This window comes from Desmodus rotundus, chromosome 9, assembly GCF_022682495.2.
Source record: "Desmodus rotundus isolate HL8 chromosome 9, HLdesRot8A.1, whole genome shotgun sequence".
Classification (NCBI taxonomy): Eukaryota; Metazoa; Chordata; class Mammalia; order Chiroptera; family Phyllostomidae; genus Desmodus; species Desmodus rotundus.
In genome coordinates, this window is record NC_071395.1 from 35,032,425 (window position 1) to 35,048,120 (window position 15,696).

The 15,696-nt window shown below is 56.8% G+C and overlaps 1 protein-coding gene across 1 annotated transcript in view; it reads left to right on the plus strand.

Annotated features, from left to right (window-relative positions):
* KIF13B (kinesin family member 13B) overlaps positions 1-9,658 on the plus strand; it is a 165,063-nt gene extending 155,405 nt beyond the window's left edge. The window contains exons 38-40 of the mRNA XM_053910793.1: positions 927-989; positions 4,649-5,678; positions 8,704-9,658. Of these exons, the coding sequence (XP_053766768.1) occupies positions 927-989; positions 4,649-5,678; positions 8,704-8,993 (1,383 nt within the window). The 3' untranslated portion in view covers positions 8,994-9,658. The remainder of the gene's footprint in view (positions 1-926; positions 990-4,648; positions 5,679-8,703) is intronic.
* Positions 9,659-15,696: the final 6,038 nt, after the last annotated feature.

The following is a 15,696-nucleotide window of genomic DNA, read 5'->3' on the forward strand; positions in this document are numbered from 1 at the left end:
GAGTAAAGGCAGAAGCGGTAGATCCTGGCCTTCGAGATTGTCATGTCTGCTTCGATGTCCCACGGCCACTGCGAACTCGGCCACTACTAGATGATTTCTGATTTGGTCTCCTTCCTCTGACATCCCTTTTTCTTATCCTGATGCTAATTATTTCAATTTTTTTTCTTTAATGTTACTTGAATGGCAGGTCCACAAGTACTGAAGTCTGGTCTTGTGATGTTGTTTGCACCTGTTATCCAGGTTCTTACCACTCACTCCTGCTCTGCTGCTGGAGTCTCGTTAGTGATTTGCCTACTTGGTCTTTAACTATTTCTCCAGTCAGTGTGCCTTCCACCACCAGGCCATTCTTCTCAGCCTCCTGCTTGCTCTCTCAGGCGTCTGTGGCGGTCCAGCCACATTACCTGTGTGGGTTAGTTTCAGGTACCAAAGCCTCTCCTTCCATCTGCCCTGCTCTGTCTGATGCGCAGAATCATGCTGCAGCCAGGCCAGCTTCCTCTGACTGCACTGGCCAGTCCTCCTTTTGAACATGAGCCTTCCCTGGCCGCCAGGGCTGGGTTTGAGTTCCACCTGCTGCCCGAAGCCTTCCTGACTTTCCCAATAGTTTCCCGTTAGTCCTGTAGTTCTTGTCTTTGCAGACACAGCCCTTGCATTGCCCATGAGTGGAAAGAGCCTGAGGTGCGAGAGTCCACCATATGTATCCCTGTTTCCAGCCTGTGTCTTGTGTCGCTGAACGGGGGTGGGGGTGGGGGGCATGGGGGCTGTGCTCCTTATTTCTTCCATTCCTTTGCGTGGTGTGGTGCCCCTCGCACTTGGTGTGCCTGGTTGGCAATGACTAGGCCTCCAGTCTGTTCGGTCTAAACCTTCTCTGGTTCTCTCTGTTCGGCCCCTCTGGATCTCTCACGCCCGCCTGTTTGCTGTTTCCTCAGCCGGTGCCCCGAATCCTGGTGCAGCCCGCCCCCCCGGACACCAGGACGACCAGGATGGCGGAGGTGAGCCGCTGGGCAGGGGTGGCGCCTGTGCGGGGGGCTGCCCCACACGCGGCGGGTGGCCGTGGTGATAATTGTTGAGTCCACACCCGTGGTGGTTTTATTTTAGCTTCCCCGTTTTGATAATTAACCATAATATAGGCCACTGTCTTCTGCCTCTATATTTTTCTTGTTACACTTGGCTATTTTCAACTTGTTAATCATATGATTGCTAAACTTTTAGGTGCTTGACTGCTAATGTAGTCTGCTGCTTTAATAGCCCACCACCAGGCAAAGGCGATTTCTATAAACAGAACAGTCTCCTTATTCTAAGTGTTTGCCTAATTCTCAGTTTTACATTTCATTCTGATTCATGATATCAGCGTGAAAAGACTAATGCTAAGCTCGGGAGAAAATAGTCTCTTATGATCTCCCACAGATGAACAGCACTTCTAATCTTATGAATAGCAAATCTATTTTCTCCCACTATGTGCTCATTCTCTTAGGAAATGCTATCTCTACATAGGGAAATTTTATTTATTAAAACAACAGCAAAAAAGGCCAAGTAATTTGAAAGAAAATCCAGACCTCCATGATGAACTCAGTCCTTTCTGAAAGGCCCTTTTCAACCCAGTATACCTTCCATGTTCACAAGCTGAACTGAAGGTACGACCAGGACCCCCCTTCTCACCCATGGGTGATGGTCGTTATTTTCCTGAGACGGGACTGGGGCCCCAAGGCCAGTGGGACTGAGTGAGAACAAGTGCCCTGCTGCTGAGGGCACCCGACCTGCCCCGGCCTCTGCAGCGCAGGGTGGCCTTGCTGCCCATTGTGGGGGTTTGCTCGAGTCCGGGCCTCAGTGGCTGTCTCTGAAGTGTCAGCAGGGGCATAACCCACAGAGGGCGGGCAGGTTTCCACTCTTGCCACCGCCGGCCACGTGGGAGTGGCTCCTGTGGTGCAGGGCGGAAGGACTCTGAGGCTGCTTGCTTCGGCTCAGCAGGTAGAAAGGCAGCAATCAGCGCTCCCTTCTGCCACTTACAGTCTCTTCTTTGCTGTGGCTGTGGGTCTCATCTCGGATCCCTGGTGTCCCCTTCCTGGTGGCTCTGGGTGAAACTTCAACCTCCTTGGGCCACAGTATGAAATGAATGAGATAATCTCTTTGGCCTACATCAAAGGATTTATGTGGAAGCAAACAGGACAATGCCAAGGAAATCTAAGGCACTGTCTCTATGCTGTCACCTCCTCAGGACAGGACCTGGCTGGCCCTTAGTGGACAGCTGTCATCTGGCAGTGACGGGGTCTCACCAGGAGGGGACGTGGGAGCGTGACTGTCTCAGGGTCATAGCTGTTGTTCAGGCTCTAGACTCTTGTGATTCGTTCGTGTGGTCCCTGCCTGGTCAGTGATACTAAAAATAAAATATAAAAGAATAAATAAAACATGTGTAAGTTACAAGAGAAAAATGATTGAAGGATTGCCTAATCTTTTAGAGTATTTGTGCTGGTGACAGTTATTGATCTATTGGATTTAGTAAACTTTGCAGCCTAGAGATCCATCACAAAAATGGGCTGTTAATCTCAGGAGGTGCTGTTAATTCTGCACCCTGAAAGTGCGCCTTGTGGGGAAAGGAGGGCCTCTGGAGACAGGAATACAAATGACAATGCACGTGAAAATGCATGATTTATCAGACTGCTGAGTTAAGCCAAGTAACTGTAAGAGACTTATAGATCTCAGCTGTTTCCCCGTTCAGATAAATCCTGTATTTCAAATGGAAAATGGCCATTCCTGTAATATAAATAATCTTTCCGTAAATATTGGAAAACATATTTCTTTCTCCCAACGGCACTCTCTCCACCGCCCTGCCCCATTCCCCACTCCCGCCAGTCTTTCACCCCATCATTGTGACCGGGAATAGAAAGATAATCTGCCAGCTGCTTCAAACGACTTAAATTACCCACGAAAGAACACTCACAAGCACCTCAGCCACAGTCGGGTTTGGATGAGCGGCGGCTGTCGTCATTCCCCATGAGATGGGGCTTTGTGTGTGTCCCTGCCAGAGTGACTCAGACAGAGAGCGTTGGAGGGAAAGGCCAGCCTCTGCGCCTTCCTCCTTAGCCGCTCCTGGGGGTGGGAGGCACTGCTGCTGGGCTGAGTCTCCTGGGATCAGAGGGCCTCCTGACCTGTGACATGGGACCAGCCTGCAGCAGCAGCTTGCAAGATGGCCCCTCAGAGAGGGCACGGGCTGCACGCAGCCTCCATCTCCTCCCCTCCTGCTGCCTCAGCCTGGAGCACCACACATGAGCAGGCCCGAGGGGCGTTTCTCTGGGCCTGAGCTGGGCAAGCTGAGCTGCAGCACTTTCAGGCCCTCCCGTGAGATCGTCACTTTAGTTTTGCAGAAGAAGGTTCTTCTGTCTTCTAGTGACTCTCTCGGGCTCCCTGGGAAGTCGGGGTGGGCAGGGGATGTGTTTCCAAGGGAGCAGAGTTCTTAGGGAGACAGGGGATGCTTGGGGGTGCGGGAATGGAGATAGTTGTGTGCACCTACTGTGTGACACGCTCTGTGGTGAGGCCTTGCCTGCCTTGTACCTCCTGACCCCAGGCAGCCCGACATGTGTTGTTTCCCACACCACCAGCTGGGTGTCCGAGGGTTCAGCTCCATCCAACACTGTGTACCCAGAGGTAGCGTCAGATCCCACAGCTTAAGGGTGCAGTCTCACGGCCTGCCCCCCACTTTAGACACCAGTCTCAAGTCCAGGTTGTCACCTGTACTTCTGACTGTCTAGCTGAAAATCGGACGTTCCCATGACCTGCTCTGTGGAATTGATTAACTTGCTGAGTGGCTCGCAAAACTCAGAGAAACGTTTTACTTACTAGATCATGGGTTTATTATAAAAGGATATAACTCAGACATGGCCAGATGGAAGACAGGCGGAGGATGAGTATGCAGAAGTGGTGCGAAGCTTCCACACTCTGTCTGAGCATGGTGCTCTCCTTACACCTCTGCACGTTTGCTGCCCCCGAAACTCTCCAAACCTGGCCTTTTTATGGAGGTTTCATTACCTGGGAATGTCTGATTAAATCATCGGCTGTTGGTAACGGGTGATTGATTCAGCCTCTAGCCCCTTTTCGCTGCCCAGAAATCGGGGTGGGACTGAAAGTTCCAACCCTCCAAGCGTGGTTGTCACCCCGGCAATCCCCCCCCCCCCCGCATCTTTAGGGGATTTCTAAAAGTCACTTTAGTAACAAAATCTGAGGAGTTGTTGGAAGGGAGTTGTTCTGAATATCAAGACACCTTTATTGCTCTCATCTCTTAGAAAATCCCAAGGGTTTTAGAAAGAGCTCTGTGCCAGAAATGGGGACGAAGACAAGACATCCATTTCTCATTATAACTCACAGGACCCAGGCATCTGTTAGCATCTCTGTACAGAAGGGGAGGGGATGGAACGGGCAGCCTCCGGGGTGTGTGCCCAGCGATGCAAGGCCCTCAGGATCCGTGGGGGGAAAGCGGGTCCCGTGGGCGACGTGGCGGAGCAGGTGCTGGAACCAGGCTGCCCTGCCGCACAGCAGCACCCTTCCCGAGGCAGAGCTGTGGGGTTTCAGCTAACTGCACAGCCCCTGCCTCCTCCTGTTGGAAATGCACACCTAACCTTGAACTCTGACCGGTCGCACCTCCCCTCTCCTGCTTCAGGCTCACCGGGAGAACTCTGGGGTGAGAGTGGCCCCCAACGTGGACGTGACCATGACCGTACAGGCTGCTCCAGTGCTGAAGACCAAGGACAAACCAACTCAATTGCCTTCGCCACCAAGCACGGCTGCCAACACCCAGGTCCCCGAAGCGCAGGATGGGCCACCTAGCCCCCTGAGCGAGGCCTCCAGTGGGTACTTCTCACACAGCGTCTCCACTGCCACGCTGTCCGACGCCGTCACCTCAGGCCTGGATGCTCTGGCCCAGGCGGGTGGGCAGACGCCCGGCTCTCCCCCTCCTGTTCCCTACCAGGCCTGCCCGGACTCTGAGCCCCCGTTTCCTTCTGCTGCCCCAGGTGCAGACAGCACTCCCCCTGCCCCGCTGGAGGGTGAGAGCAGCCTTTTGTCATTGCCTGTCCCAGCAAAGCAGACTCTGAGGAGTGACGGTGATGGCAACAGTGCCAGTGTGGCCCAGGCCAAGGGAGCGGTTCCCTTAGAGAAGCAGAATGAAGAGGCCGGCACTTCCCTGACACGTCTTCCTGCTTCTACCCCTGAGGAGTCACTCAGCCCACAGAGCAGAGATGGCTGCTCCTCTGCCACCAAGCCACTGGGAAGACCCAAGGACCGGACCAGGCCAGACGCCAGCTTAGAGCCGGACATCTCTAAACCACAGCTGCTGCCTGACGTCCGGTCTCAGTCGCCCGCTCCAGCGTCCCCGTTCAGAATCCGGAAGGTGCGAACCTCGGAGCTAAAGTCATTCTCGCGCATGCTTGGCGGGGACCCCAGCTGCCCCTCTGGTGCCGAGGAGGACCTGCTGGCCTCGGGAGGGACTGGCAGTGGCAGTTCTGGAGGGCAGAGCCTGGAGAAGCTGGAAGTTTCCTCCGATTCCGAGGAAACCAGTGAAGTCCCAGAGTGGCTCAGAGAAGGAGAATATGTTACCGTGGGCACCAGCAAATTGGGCATCGTCAGGTACATCGGGCCCACCGACTTCCAGGAAGGGACCTGGGTTGGCGTGGAGCTGGACTTACCTTCAGGTGAGCGCTGTTTAGGGTGGGGCCCTGGCACTGGAGGCGCTGCCCTGCGCCCTCGGGGCCGCAGTTGGCCTGTGAGCCTCCTTTTCAAAATGGGGGATTTTTTTCCTAGTAAAATGTTTCAGAATGTTTTAGGAGTCAGGTTCTCTCTCTTTTTTTTAAGCCTCCAGAAATTTCTCAGAAACCTAAGACATTAATTAAAAGCTATAAATTTGGTTATGAATTTTAATGCCATTATTCTTTTTTTAGTCACAGCTGCATTTGCATTTGAACTAGAACCGTAGCTCTGTCTGCTGTGTTGGCTCAGGTTACAGACCCTGAGCCCCTGCTGGTGCTCACTTGTTCCTGAGATACCCCAGGCTGCGTGGCCCACACGCAGAGACGAGAGGACGAGCCCATCTCAGACCCCTCGCAGGCACGCCAGTCTCTGAAGACTCGTTCTAGAACGGCGCAGTGTAAAGCGAACCGATATTCATTTTCAGAAAACTGGGGGCAGCCTTTAAGGAAGTAGTCTGCTCTTCAGATGTTTCATTAAAACACCTTTATTGTGAGACAGCTTCCATGCCGTCAAACCCCCTCGGCGTGTGCCAGCCAGTGGTTCTGGCGCCCCTTTGCAGCATCTGATTCTGGCAGGTTCATCGCCCCCCAGTGTCCACAGGCTCCCCGCCTCATACCCTGGTCAACCTACTGTTAGCTTCCTGTCTCCAAAGTGACATGGAATGTTTCCCTGGTGTGTCCAGCTGTAGCTCGTCACTGTAGCGTGTGGCTCCTCTTCGTGGCCGAATATACCCACACCTGGATGGCCCACACTTTGGGCGTCCTCTCGTCAGTTGATGGACATCTGGGTGGGTCCCACTTTGTGGCTTTCGTGAAGAATGCTGCTGGGAGCATTTGTGTGTACGCTTTTGTGCGGCACACGTTTTCATTTCTCTTGAGAAGATCCCAGGAGTTAACTCCGAGTCTAACCCCTTGAAGGCTGCGAGACCGATTCCACTCTCCCCGCCCCAGGAGCACACGAGGGTTGGGGGCTGTGGAGGTGGGCTGTTAGGAGAGCTCTGTGTGGCCAGGCCCAGGGAGCTGCTCAGCAGGGAGGGAGGAGGAAAAGTGGGTGGGTGGGCTCACCTTGGCAGAACATGGCCCGCTGGGGGCGGTTTGCTCTGTGACAGCCAAGGCCTGTCCCACAGGGCCTCTGTCTCTGAGCCCCTCAGCTCAGCTGTGAAGTCACTCACTGTTTTTAAAAATAATTTCAGCAAAGAATATCATACACTGGAAGTGGTTCTAAAAGATTATTGTAGCACAGGCTGGAATAATTTTTAAACTCCATTTCTGCCGAAATGCAGATGGGAATTGGAAAACAATTTGTATTTGGAATTAAATTTAAGAATTAAAGGGAGATTAGCAAAATGGATGAATTAATCCAACAAACATTTATGCACCTAGTATGTTTCAGTGGCTGTCCTGGGACTTGGGGTTACCTTCTGGAGCAGAAAAAAAGTCCTTCACTGGACTTCGATTTTAGAGGGAAGACAATTACTAAACAAACAAACTTTGATAGCAGGAAGTGCTGTGAAGAAAGTAAACTAGGCTAAGCGGGTGGGGGAGGGTGGGTGTGGGGATGCCTTAAGTCAGTGTTCCCCAGGCTTTTGGGCACCAGGGCCCGGTGTTAACGGAAGACGGCTCTTCCACCGCTGTACGGCCCAGCTCCCAGCAGGCCATGGACCACTGCTGGTCTGTGGCCCAGGGGTGGGGCCCCTGCTGTAAGGAATACCGAGGAATTGGGGGCAGGAGTGATGGAAGGGGGAAGCGGAGTACCGGCTCTGCACAGGGACCCGCCTGCTGCATTCGAGGGGAGCCCGGCGAGGTGAGGTGGCCAGTTCAGGACAGACAAGGTGTGACAGGAAGACAGCTGCTGTTAGGAGAACAGACTCGGGGTGAGGATGGGGCCAGGAAGGCCATGGAAGAGGCTGCTGCAGACGTCCAGGCCGGGCTGCACCGTGGAGCCAGGAAGAGTATGGTGGGGAAGCCCCAGGACTGAGGGGCGGCGGCCTGACAGGTAGAAAGGAGTCAGGTTGGCCCCTGAGAGTGGCCTGAGACCCCAGGGGTAGAAAGGGTCATGACCCTGTGGGAAAGCCTGGGAGAGCCGGTGAGGGCACAGGGTGGGAGGAAGCTGAATTCTGCTGGGCACATGCAGCTGGAGGTGTGGGTGACGCTGCAGGGGAGGGGAGGCGGTAGAGGGGCTGCTCTGGGACTGGAGACACAGCTGAGAGGTCAGTGTTTGGGGTCATGCAGCCGGGGCGGGTGAGCCCCAGGGGAGCGGGACCCAGGAGCCCCGTGATGACAGCGGCCAGACAGTGGGAGAGAACACTGGCTTGACCCCTGACCCCTGGAGAGGTGGTCCCTGGGGACACTGAGGGCTATGGGTGGAGGGAGGGCCTGTTCAGAGTGGGACAGAGAGAGGAGGGCCGGTGAGGATGCGCAGGCAGGAAGCATAGAGAGCGCATGATCGTTTGTGCTCACGGATCGCATGCCCCACCAACCCATCACCATGGGTGCTGACATTTAGGGTGAGGGCGGCCCCTTTGTTTCGGCTTGTCCGCTCCCCCCCTGGGTGCATCCTTCACCTTAAAGCATTTTTTATTCACTTTTGCAAAGGAAGTGAATCACTCCATCTTGACACATCAAGTGTGGCATCTGACAAGCTACAAATTTGCTAGTTACCATCTAATACGTTATTGTACCAAAAATTATTCCACCTGAAACATTTTGACCATCTAGATTGAAAACAGTTTGTGCCCTGGAGTGGGGGTGGGCCGTGCCAGCTCTGTTTTGTTGGCATTGGAAACAGGAGGATTAGCATATCAGCCTGACACCTGTGGCCCAGGAGTATCCGTCCCTGGTGCGCGCTGGCCTCACTTGTTGAATGGTGAGCCCCTGTGCGGGACATTTGGCGCTTGGGGTCCTGCAGGGAGGGCCCGTGGGGTTGTGAGCTGCCTGGAGCCACCTCTGTCTTCTTTTTCTCTCCCCTCAGGTAAGAACGATGGCTCCATTGGAGGGAAGCAGTACTTCAAGTGCAACCCAGGCTACGGGCTGCTGGTGAGGCCCGGCCGGGTGCGCAGGGCGGCAGGTGCAGGCCGGCGGCGCAGTGCAGGGCTCCGGCTGCAGGGCGCCCCCGAGCCCCGCAGGAGCAGCACCCTCTCCGGCTCTGCCACCAACCTGGCCTCCCTGACAGCTGCTTTGGCCAAGGCCGAGAGCACCATGGCGCTGCGGGTAGACAAGATCCCCAGGAACCCCGAGGACCGGAAGTCCTGGGCCAGCTGAGCCAGCTCCCTGCGGTGCACACTGACCTCGGGTGCTGACAGCCCCAGTTGGGGCTGGAGCTGGGCGGCCCTGTCCCCTCACACCCCCTTCCCTGAGGGAGCAGGCAGTGAAGGCTTTCTGCAGGACGCAGGGCTGGTGACCTCCCCATTTCTCCCAGGACTCTGGAAGCGTCTATCCTTCCTCTACCCAGAGAACAAGGAGGAGGCCTCTCTTCAGGGTAGTGGGTTGAAGGTTCTAGGAACCCAGACTGGTCCTGGCTTGTGGGGAAGGAGGCCCTGGGGGCACGCCCCCATACCCTGGTCATGGGGCTCTTCCCACTTGAGGCTGCTGTGGCCCCTTTTCTGTTCTGGCAACCCCATTAACCTCTTAATTTAAAGAACATCCCTAACCAGTGCCTTCTCTTCTCCCAGAGGCAGGGTCCTCCGCTTGCCCCCAGGGCGGGCTGGCTCCTCGTCCCAAATCCCCATACCAGGTACCTCCCAAGCACCTCTGGTTGGCCCCCTGGGGCTCCTGGCCCAAGGTCCTGTGTGACCCCAAGAAGGCCATAGGATCTGCCCGCCCACTGGTCCCTCGTCCTTCCCCCAGTGTTTCTGAGGGTTTTCTCTGTGGTGGTTTTAGCATCTTTATACCCAGTATGTTTTTCTCCTTGCCATTTATTCCCTTAACAGTGTTTGGATTATATTTATTTATATTTATTTTTCAAAATCTGAAATGATTTGCGAGTCACAATCACCTTCCCAGGTGCCAGTGCCTAGGGCCAGCCTCCTGCCTCAGGCAGGGGGCCCTACAGGGGCCAGGGATAACCCCTCCTATGTTCCTTGAAAAAAGATACCCAAGTGGCCTTCCCCTAAGATGATGGTGAAAACTTGGAGAGTTATGTGTGCTTTCAGTCAGTAGCAAAGGCAGTCAGAGGCATATGACCTTACTTGGTGCAATCCCGGGGTCTGGGAAGGCCAGTTTTAACTTTTTGGCAGTTCTATCCCTGGGCCCTGTCGGAGGGAGCCCCCTCACCGTCCCTGTGGAGCTGCACACCAGGCCTGGCCCGGCCAGGCCTGCCTCCCCACCAGGCACCCTGCCGGGCTTGCCTGGAAGGCATCTGTGGAAGTGGGAAGAGGGCAAGTGCCCTGCAGACTGGGGAGAGGTGGGCCCCGAGGGGACCGGGGCTCCTGGTCCCCCCTGTGGCAGGAGCCCTCGGGCACCAGCGCTTCCACAGGCACCCGAGCCAGGGGCTGGGGTCTGCGCACAGTGCTCCTGGCTGCCTGTCTGTACTTCTCACGTTTAGACTCTAAAAACAACACTGAGAAAGCTTTTATGTGTGTGTGAAAAATCTGGTTCTCTAGGTATTTGAAGCCCCTCATGAGAAACAGTGCCAGGTTTCCTGCCCCTGGGTGGGCTGCTCACGGGGCCGCTCACGGGACACGGCTGCGCACACTCAGACCCACGGGGAAGGGGCCGAGGATTGGTTAGCTCCTAGCAGTTCCTCCTGGTGATGCCCGACCAGACCTCTGGTCCTGTCTCCTAACCGTCGCTGGAGGCCAGGTGAAGCTGCCTGTCCCTCCCCGGCGCCCTCGGTGGGTGAAACTGCAGGATGGAATCGCTCGCAGCTGGCGATTGCCGGCCGGGCCCTGCCCCCCCTGGGGTCTGCTGGCCTTTGGCGGCTCTCAGCCTGTTCAGAGCTGCGGCCGCCACTCCTCGCTGCTCCCCAGTGTTGACAGAGGGGGGCAGGCCCGGAGGTCAAGAGCACGCCCTCATTCAGCTTTATCTCAGCCTCTGTTCGTTGTTCTGGGTCTAGAAGGGTCTTCTCACAGGGAGCAGGCTGAAACCAGGAATGTTTCCAGTTTCTAGAAGCCCCAGCTTCTGACTCCCAGCCTGGGCTCTTTCACCGTCCCTCGAAGCAGACTGCCAGTCCCATCTCAGCTTGGCGGCAGCTGCCCGCCCTGCCCCGCCCCAGCGTGGGGAGCTCACGGGCCACTCCAGGTTTCGGTAGTTTAGCTCACGCCCTCCTAACGAGGGTCTGCTGGCCCCGCCCCAGCTGGGCCTCGCCACCGGCTCCGGCAGTCAGCCCCCCAGACACCTGCCCGCAGCGTCTTGTCCTTGTGCACTCGTCACCCCTGGCCTGGGAGGTAGGTGTCTATGGTTTTCCAGTCCTGGCGACCAGACGTGAGGGTACCGATGGGTGGTGGTTTGCCCTCCACGAAGGCTGGCGGGAGACTCCGCTGTCTCCTTTGTCAGGGGCGGCGGCCCGCTGAGTGCGCCTTCCTGCCCGCGCCTGGGCCTGCGCCCCCGAGTGAGGCACGCGGTTCTGTGCTCTGCGTTTCTGCTGAACCTCCAGCATGGGTCCCCAAAGTCCATTTCAGTTAGAGTGTCTCCATGCCTCCATCAGTGTGGTCTGTGGGTGGCGGTGCCAGCACCCCTCCCCCTTTCTCTGGGCAGAAGACCCGCCCTGGGCAGGAAGCCATGTGCCCCCTTGCTGCAGGGAAGACACCTCAGAAAGGGAAGGTCGTTGGGTGTGTGTGGTCCTTTCTCACTTGGCGAAGTGCTCATGCAGCCCGTCTGCTGCGTGACGTGGGGCAGTGGAACCGGCCAGGTACCACCCGGGCGGGGCTGCCTCTGGCCGGCTCGGTGTCGGAGAGGTTTCATAACACGAGTCCAGGTGATTCTTGAGAGGACGTTTATTGGGGACAGTGAGACAAAGGAAGGCTTTAGAGTAGAAGAAGCAACAGGAGAGCCTGGGTGTCACTGTGCTCTGGTTCCCCTGGGAAGTTACAGGGAAGGAATCAGCCCAGGCGGGGCTGCTGTCCGCTCACTGGGACATCAGAGAAAAGGGGCCTTGGAGACAGGGCCGGGGGGTGAGCCCGGGACAAGCAGCCACTGCCCGCCACTCTCCTGGTTGCAAGTCTCCCGGGAACCCTTAGAGGCTCAGAAGAAATAGAAAGTCCTGCCCAGGGAGGGCCATGGGCCTGCCCCGGAGCAAGCCGCCCAGGTCATTGTCTTGAGCATCTTTCTCTCTCTCTCCTGCAGGTGAGAGTCGTAGGGGAGGGTTTGGGCAGAATATTCATTAGCTTCCCAGGTGCATCAGACTGAGCATGTACGAGAGATTGGGGTTGTTCTCTGGTCTGCTTTTCCGTTTTCCTTGTGTCTTGGGTTCTCTGGCTCTCATCCAGTCTTTGTTATTTGTTCCCCTGACTCCATCGTCCTTGGGTTGGGCTGCACAAATGGCATTCGCTGGGTCTCTGTCCTCTCTCTTCTGACCAGGGAGATGTGAGCTATGCATTCTCTGCTCCGGGAGGAGAGGTAGTAACCATTTGCTCTCAAGTGTTCTTGGTTGGGGAAGATAAGGTCTTGCGATTCACTAGCTGGCTGCAAGTTGTTCAGATTGTTCGGCCTTGTCTAATTTTCTTGTCTCAAGTCTCCCCATTCTGCTTGCCCAGGAAGTTTCCCAGCTTTGGCAGCAGCTTTCCAGAACCATCTTGGGAGGGTCAGCGGGGAGTGAGGGATGTCCTGCTCCCTGTCGTTTGCTTTGATTGGAATGGGGCAGGCTGTGATGGAATCGTGGACTCCAGCGGGTTTTTATCAGCGGAAGCGCAAACCAGTGGGTGAGCTTTGAGTGGTCAGTTCAGGTTGGCCCTGTTCTCTGAAGAGGCTTAGGGACCCCTTCTTCTCTTCCTCCCCAACTCGGATTCCTGTGCCTGAGATGCTCCCTCTAGTCCTGCCTCCAACTTGAACCCTCCCAGGAGGCCAGGCGGGCCCCCCGGCCTGGCACGGAGTGAGGCTCCTGGAGACTCTGAGCAGCCAAGCGGGGTTGGCCGGGACAGGCGACACGCCCATAGCTTTCAGCAGCTTGTGCCCGTTGCGCAAAAGCAGTCCTTTCTCCGGGGAGGGAAGCGCAGCCACGGCTGTCTGAGAAGGTGCATGTCAGGGAGCAGGTGTGGGTCCTGTCGGCGCCCTTGGAGAGCCATTGCTGTGTGGGGCGTTCACGCAGTGGCCACGCTGGCCCCTGTCGCCATCAGCGCCAGCTCGGCCGTCCCCGAGTCCCCGCAGGGGACAGCGTCTGTGGTCCTAGGCACCCCCTTGCTGCTTGCTCCGCCCCCTGGACATCCCTTCAGGGCCAGTGTGTTGATGGCCCGCACAGGGTGCACACAGGACTCTGATGCCGTTGTCGCCCGTCTCAGTCCCCCTCTTCCTGGGGGCCGAGCCCTCCTCCTCCCAGGGGTTTGCCGTGTGTGCTGGAGGGAAGCCTGCCCTGCTCCCCTCTCCTGGTTCCCCTCCTGTCGTGGTGCAGACCAACCTGACTTGGTACTGGAACAGCGGTGCCATGCAGATGTCACTGAAGCCACAAGCCCTGACGGCCCCACAGCCCAGTGTGTACTGGGCTTGAGAGTCCTGTGAGGACCAGAGCCTGAGGGAGGGGCTCTGCGTCGTCCTCCTTCGTTGTCGCCTTACTAATCAACTGACCTAATTTTAAAGACACCGTCAGCATTATGGTTTGCTGCGCGGGGGCCCAGGCCCTGGACGTGTGTGACGGCAGCGGGGGATGGCTGTGCCGCTCAGAAGTGGGGGCCTGGTAAGGGCGTGTCAGCGCTGCTGTCTGAGGCTGGGGGTGCCCCACAAACACCCCCAGGTGGAAGCTGGGTGGGACCCTCCTGGCCTCTGTCTCCCGCTGTGCACTGCCACCCTCACCCCCAGGGGGCTGAGGGTGGTGGGGAGCGGCTGCCCCGCTGCCCAGCCTGGCCGGAGGGGCAGGAAGACACAGACAGGGAAGGGCCCACACGTCTAGTGACGGAATGAGCTCCGAACAGAACATTGAAGGGTCTGAAAGGCTCAGAAGGTGTTCAGTTACCCCTTGCTTACGTTTTCCACCCCGGCTGTAAAGTTCCTGTTTGTGAAACTGACAAGTTTGTGGGTATTTATTGTCCTGGCCCAGGGCCGCCCGTGGGCCGCATCCCATGGTGCCCTCTGCTCCTGGGGCCGCCTCAGACAGGTGGTGCCTGAAACGGTGGCCACTGTCCGCCTGCCGGGCCTCCCTTCGGGGCCGGGAGGGCGGCCTGTTTCATGTCCAGGACACGGACGCGATGGTTCCCACATGCGTTTTCCTCTCCGAGAAGCCTGACGCAGTCCTGCCCAGCTGCTGACTTGGTGCGTGTTGGGGCAGTCTGGGGACCCCTTCGCTGTATGCAGAGTTCTCTAAATGTGAGGGGCTCATGTGTGAAGAAGCGATTTTGCTTGGGGGAGGACATGGATTTGCTACGCCTGGCGTGGGAGTTTAAAAACATCCAGACTGTAATGATTTGTAAAGACTTGATGATTTGTATTGTATGATGAACTAAGCCCGTGTAATTTTGTACCGTATATGCCTTTCCACCACACGACCAGCCGCTTCTAAATAAAATCAGGTGATTTCTTGCCTAAGTCTGAGGTCAGTCTTTCCCTCCCCTCACCTGACATAGAGGTGTTTGGGCTCGTTCTAGACTGTTCCACAGGCAGGGAAGGGGGGGACCTGGTTCTGAGTGAGCAAGGTGGGGCTGACTCTTCATGATGGAGCCGGGAAGTAGTGGTCCAGGGAAGCAGCAGCCCCGGCCCTTGCGCCTGTGCCTTCGGATTAAAGTGCCAGGGAGGCCCAGCTGGTTCTGTGGACAGTCTTCTACCCCCTTCGATGAGACTTTTCAGGAGCCAAAAGCCAGCAGAATCTTCCTGGTGGCCTTAGACCCAAGGCAGTTGGAGCTACTAGGCTAAGGGGAGACAGCTGGCCTGGAAGTGTAGGGCTGGGGACTGGTCACTTCTCGGGAGGAAGGAAGTCCCAGCTCTCTGGACATGGCCCCACCACCTGCCTTGACTGCAGAACTGGCCCCATGGCAGACCCCCAACTTGGGGGGCAGAGGACTTCCCCCCACTGCTGCATGGGTGGGCTGACCCTGGAAGCTTCAAGGCTTGTGGGGAAGCGAGGAGGGCTTGGCCATCCGGGCGGGGCCCTTCCCTGCAGGCTGTGCCTGATGTTCATTGTTGGGACTGCCTGACTTCCCGAAGTCCAGGCACTCAGTGCGGGTTCCCAGCAGCTGTGACGGCAGCCCCACCCCTTTGGCCTCCTCTTGGTCACAGGAGCACAGCCCAGGACCAGCGAGAGACACAGCTGGCCCCTGGGCGCGGGTTCCACAAGGACGCAGCCTTGCTGGTGGCCCTGTGCCGTGCTGTTTCCTTTCTGAGTGTGTGACTCACTCCACTCTCGTCTGGTATAAAAGGTGTCTGGTTTAAAAGGTGCCGGCAAAGGCAGGGATGCTCGGGCTGACTGGAAGCAACCCTCAGGGCACAGTGCAGCGGGACTTAAGTGCTTAGCACCTGGGAGTTGTTCTCCGAGGTGAGCGCTGCCCTGCTGGGAGGCAGGGGTCTGAACCTGGAATTGATCTACCTCCTAGGATAAATCTTATTTTCTGAGCTGCTACTTATACTTACTGTCTTGCAACTCAGTGAGCTCTCCTTTGTCTGCATGAGGCTGTGGGGCTTTTACGGTTGTGCAGACCCCAACACGGACTCCAGCGGATGTGTCACATTTATTTTACTCACTCATTCCCTCAATGAACTGCATGTGTGTCTCGTGCTGGGTCTCAGGGTGCAGAGTGCAGACCAGTTTGTCCCGAAGAGTCCGTGGTCAGGTGGATCCAGAGTGCACGATGCCCGCAGCGGGGGTGGGGGGCAGAGGTGTTGGGGA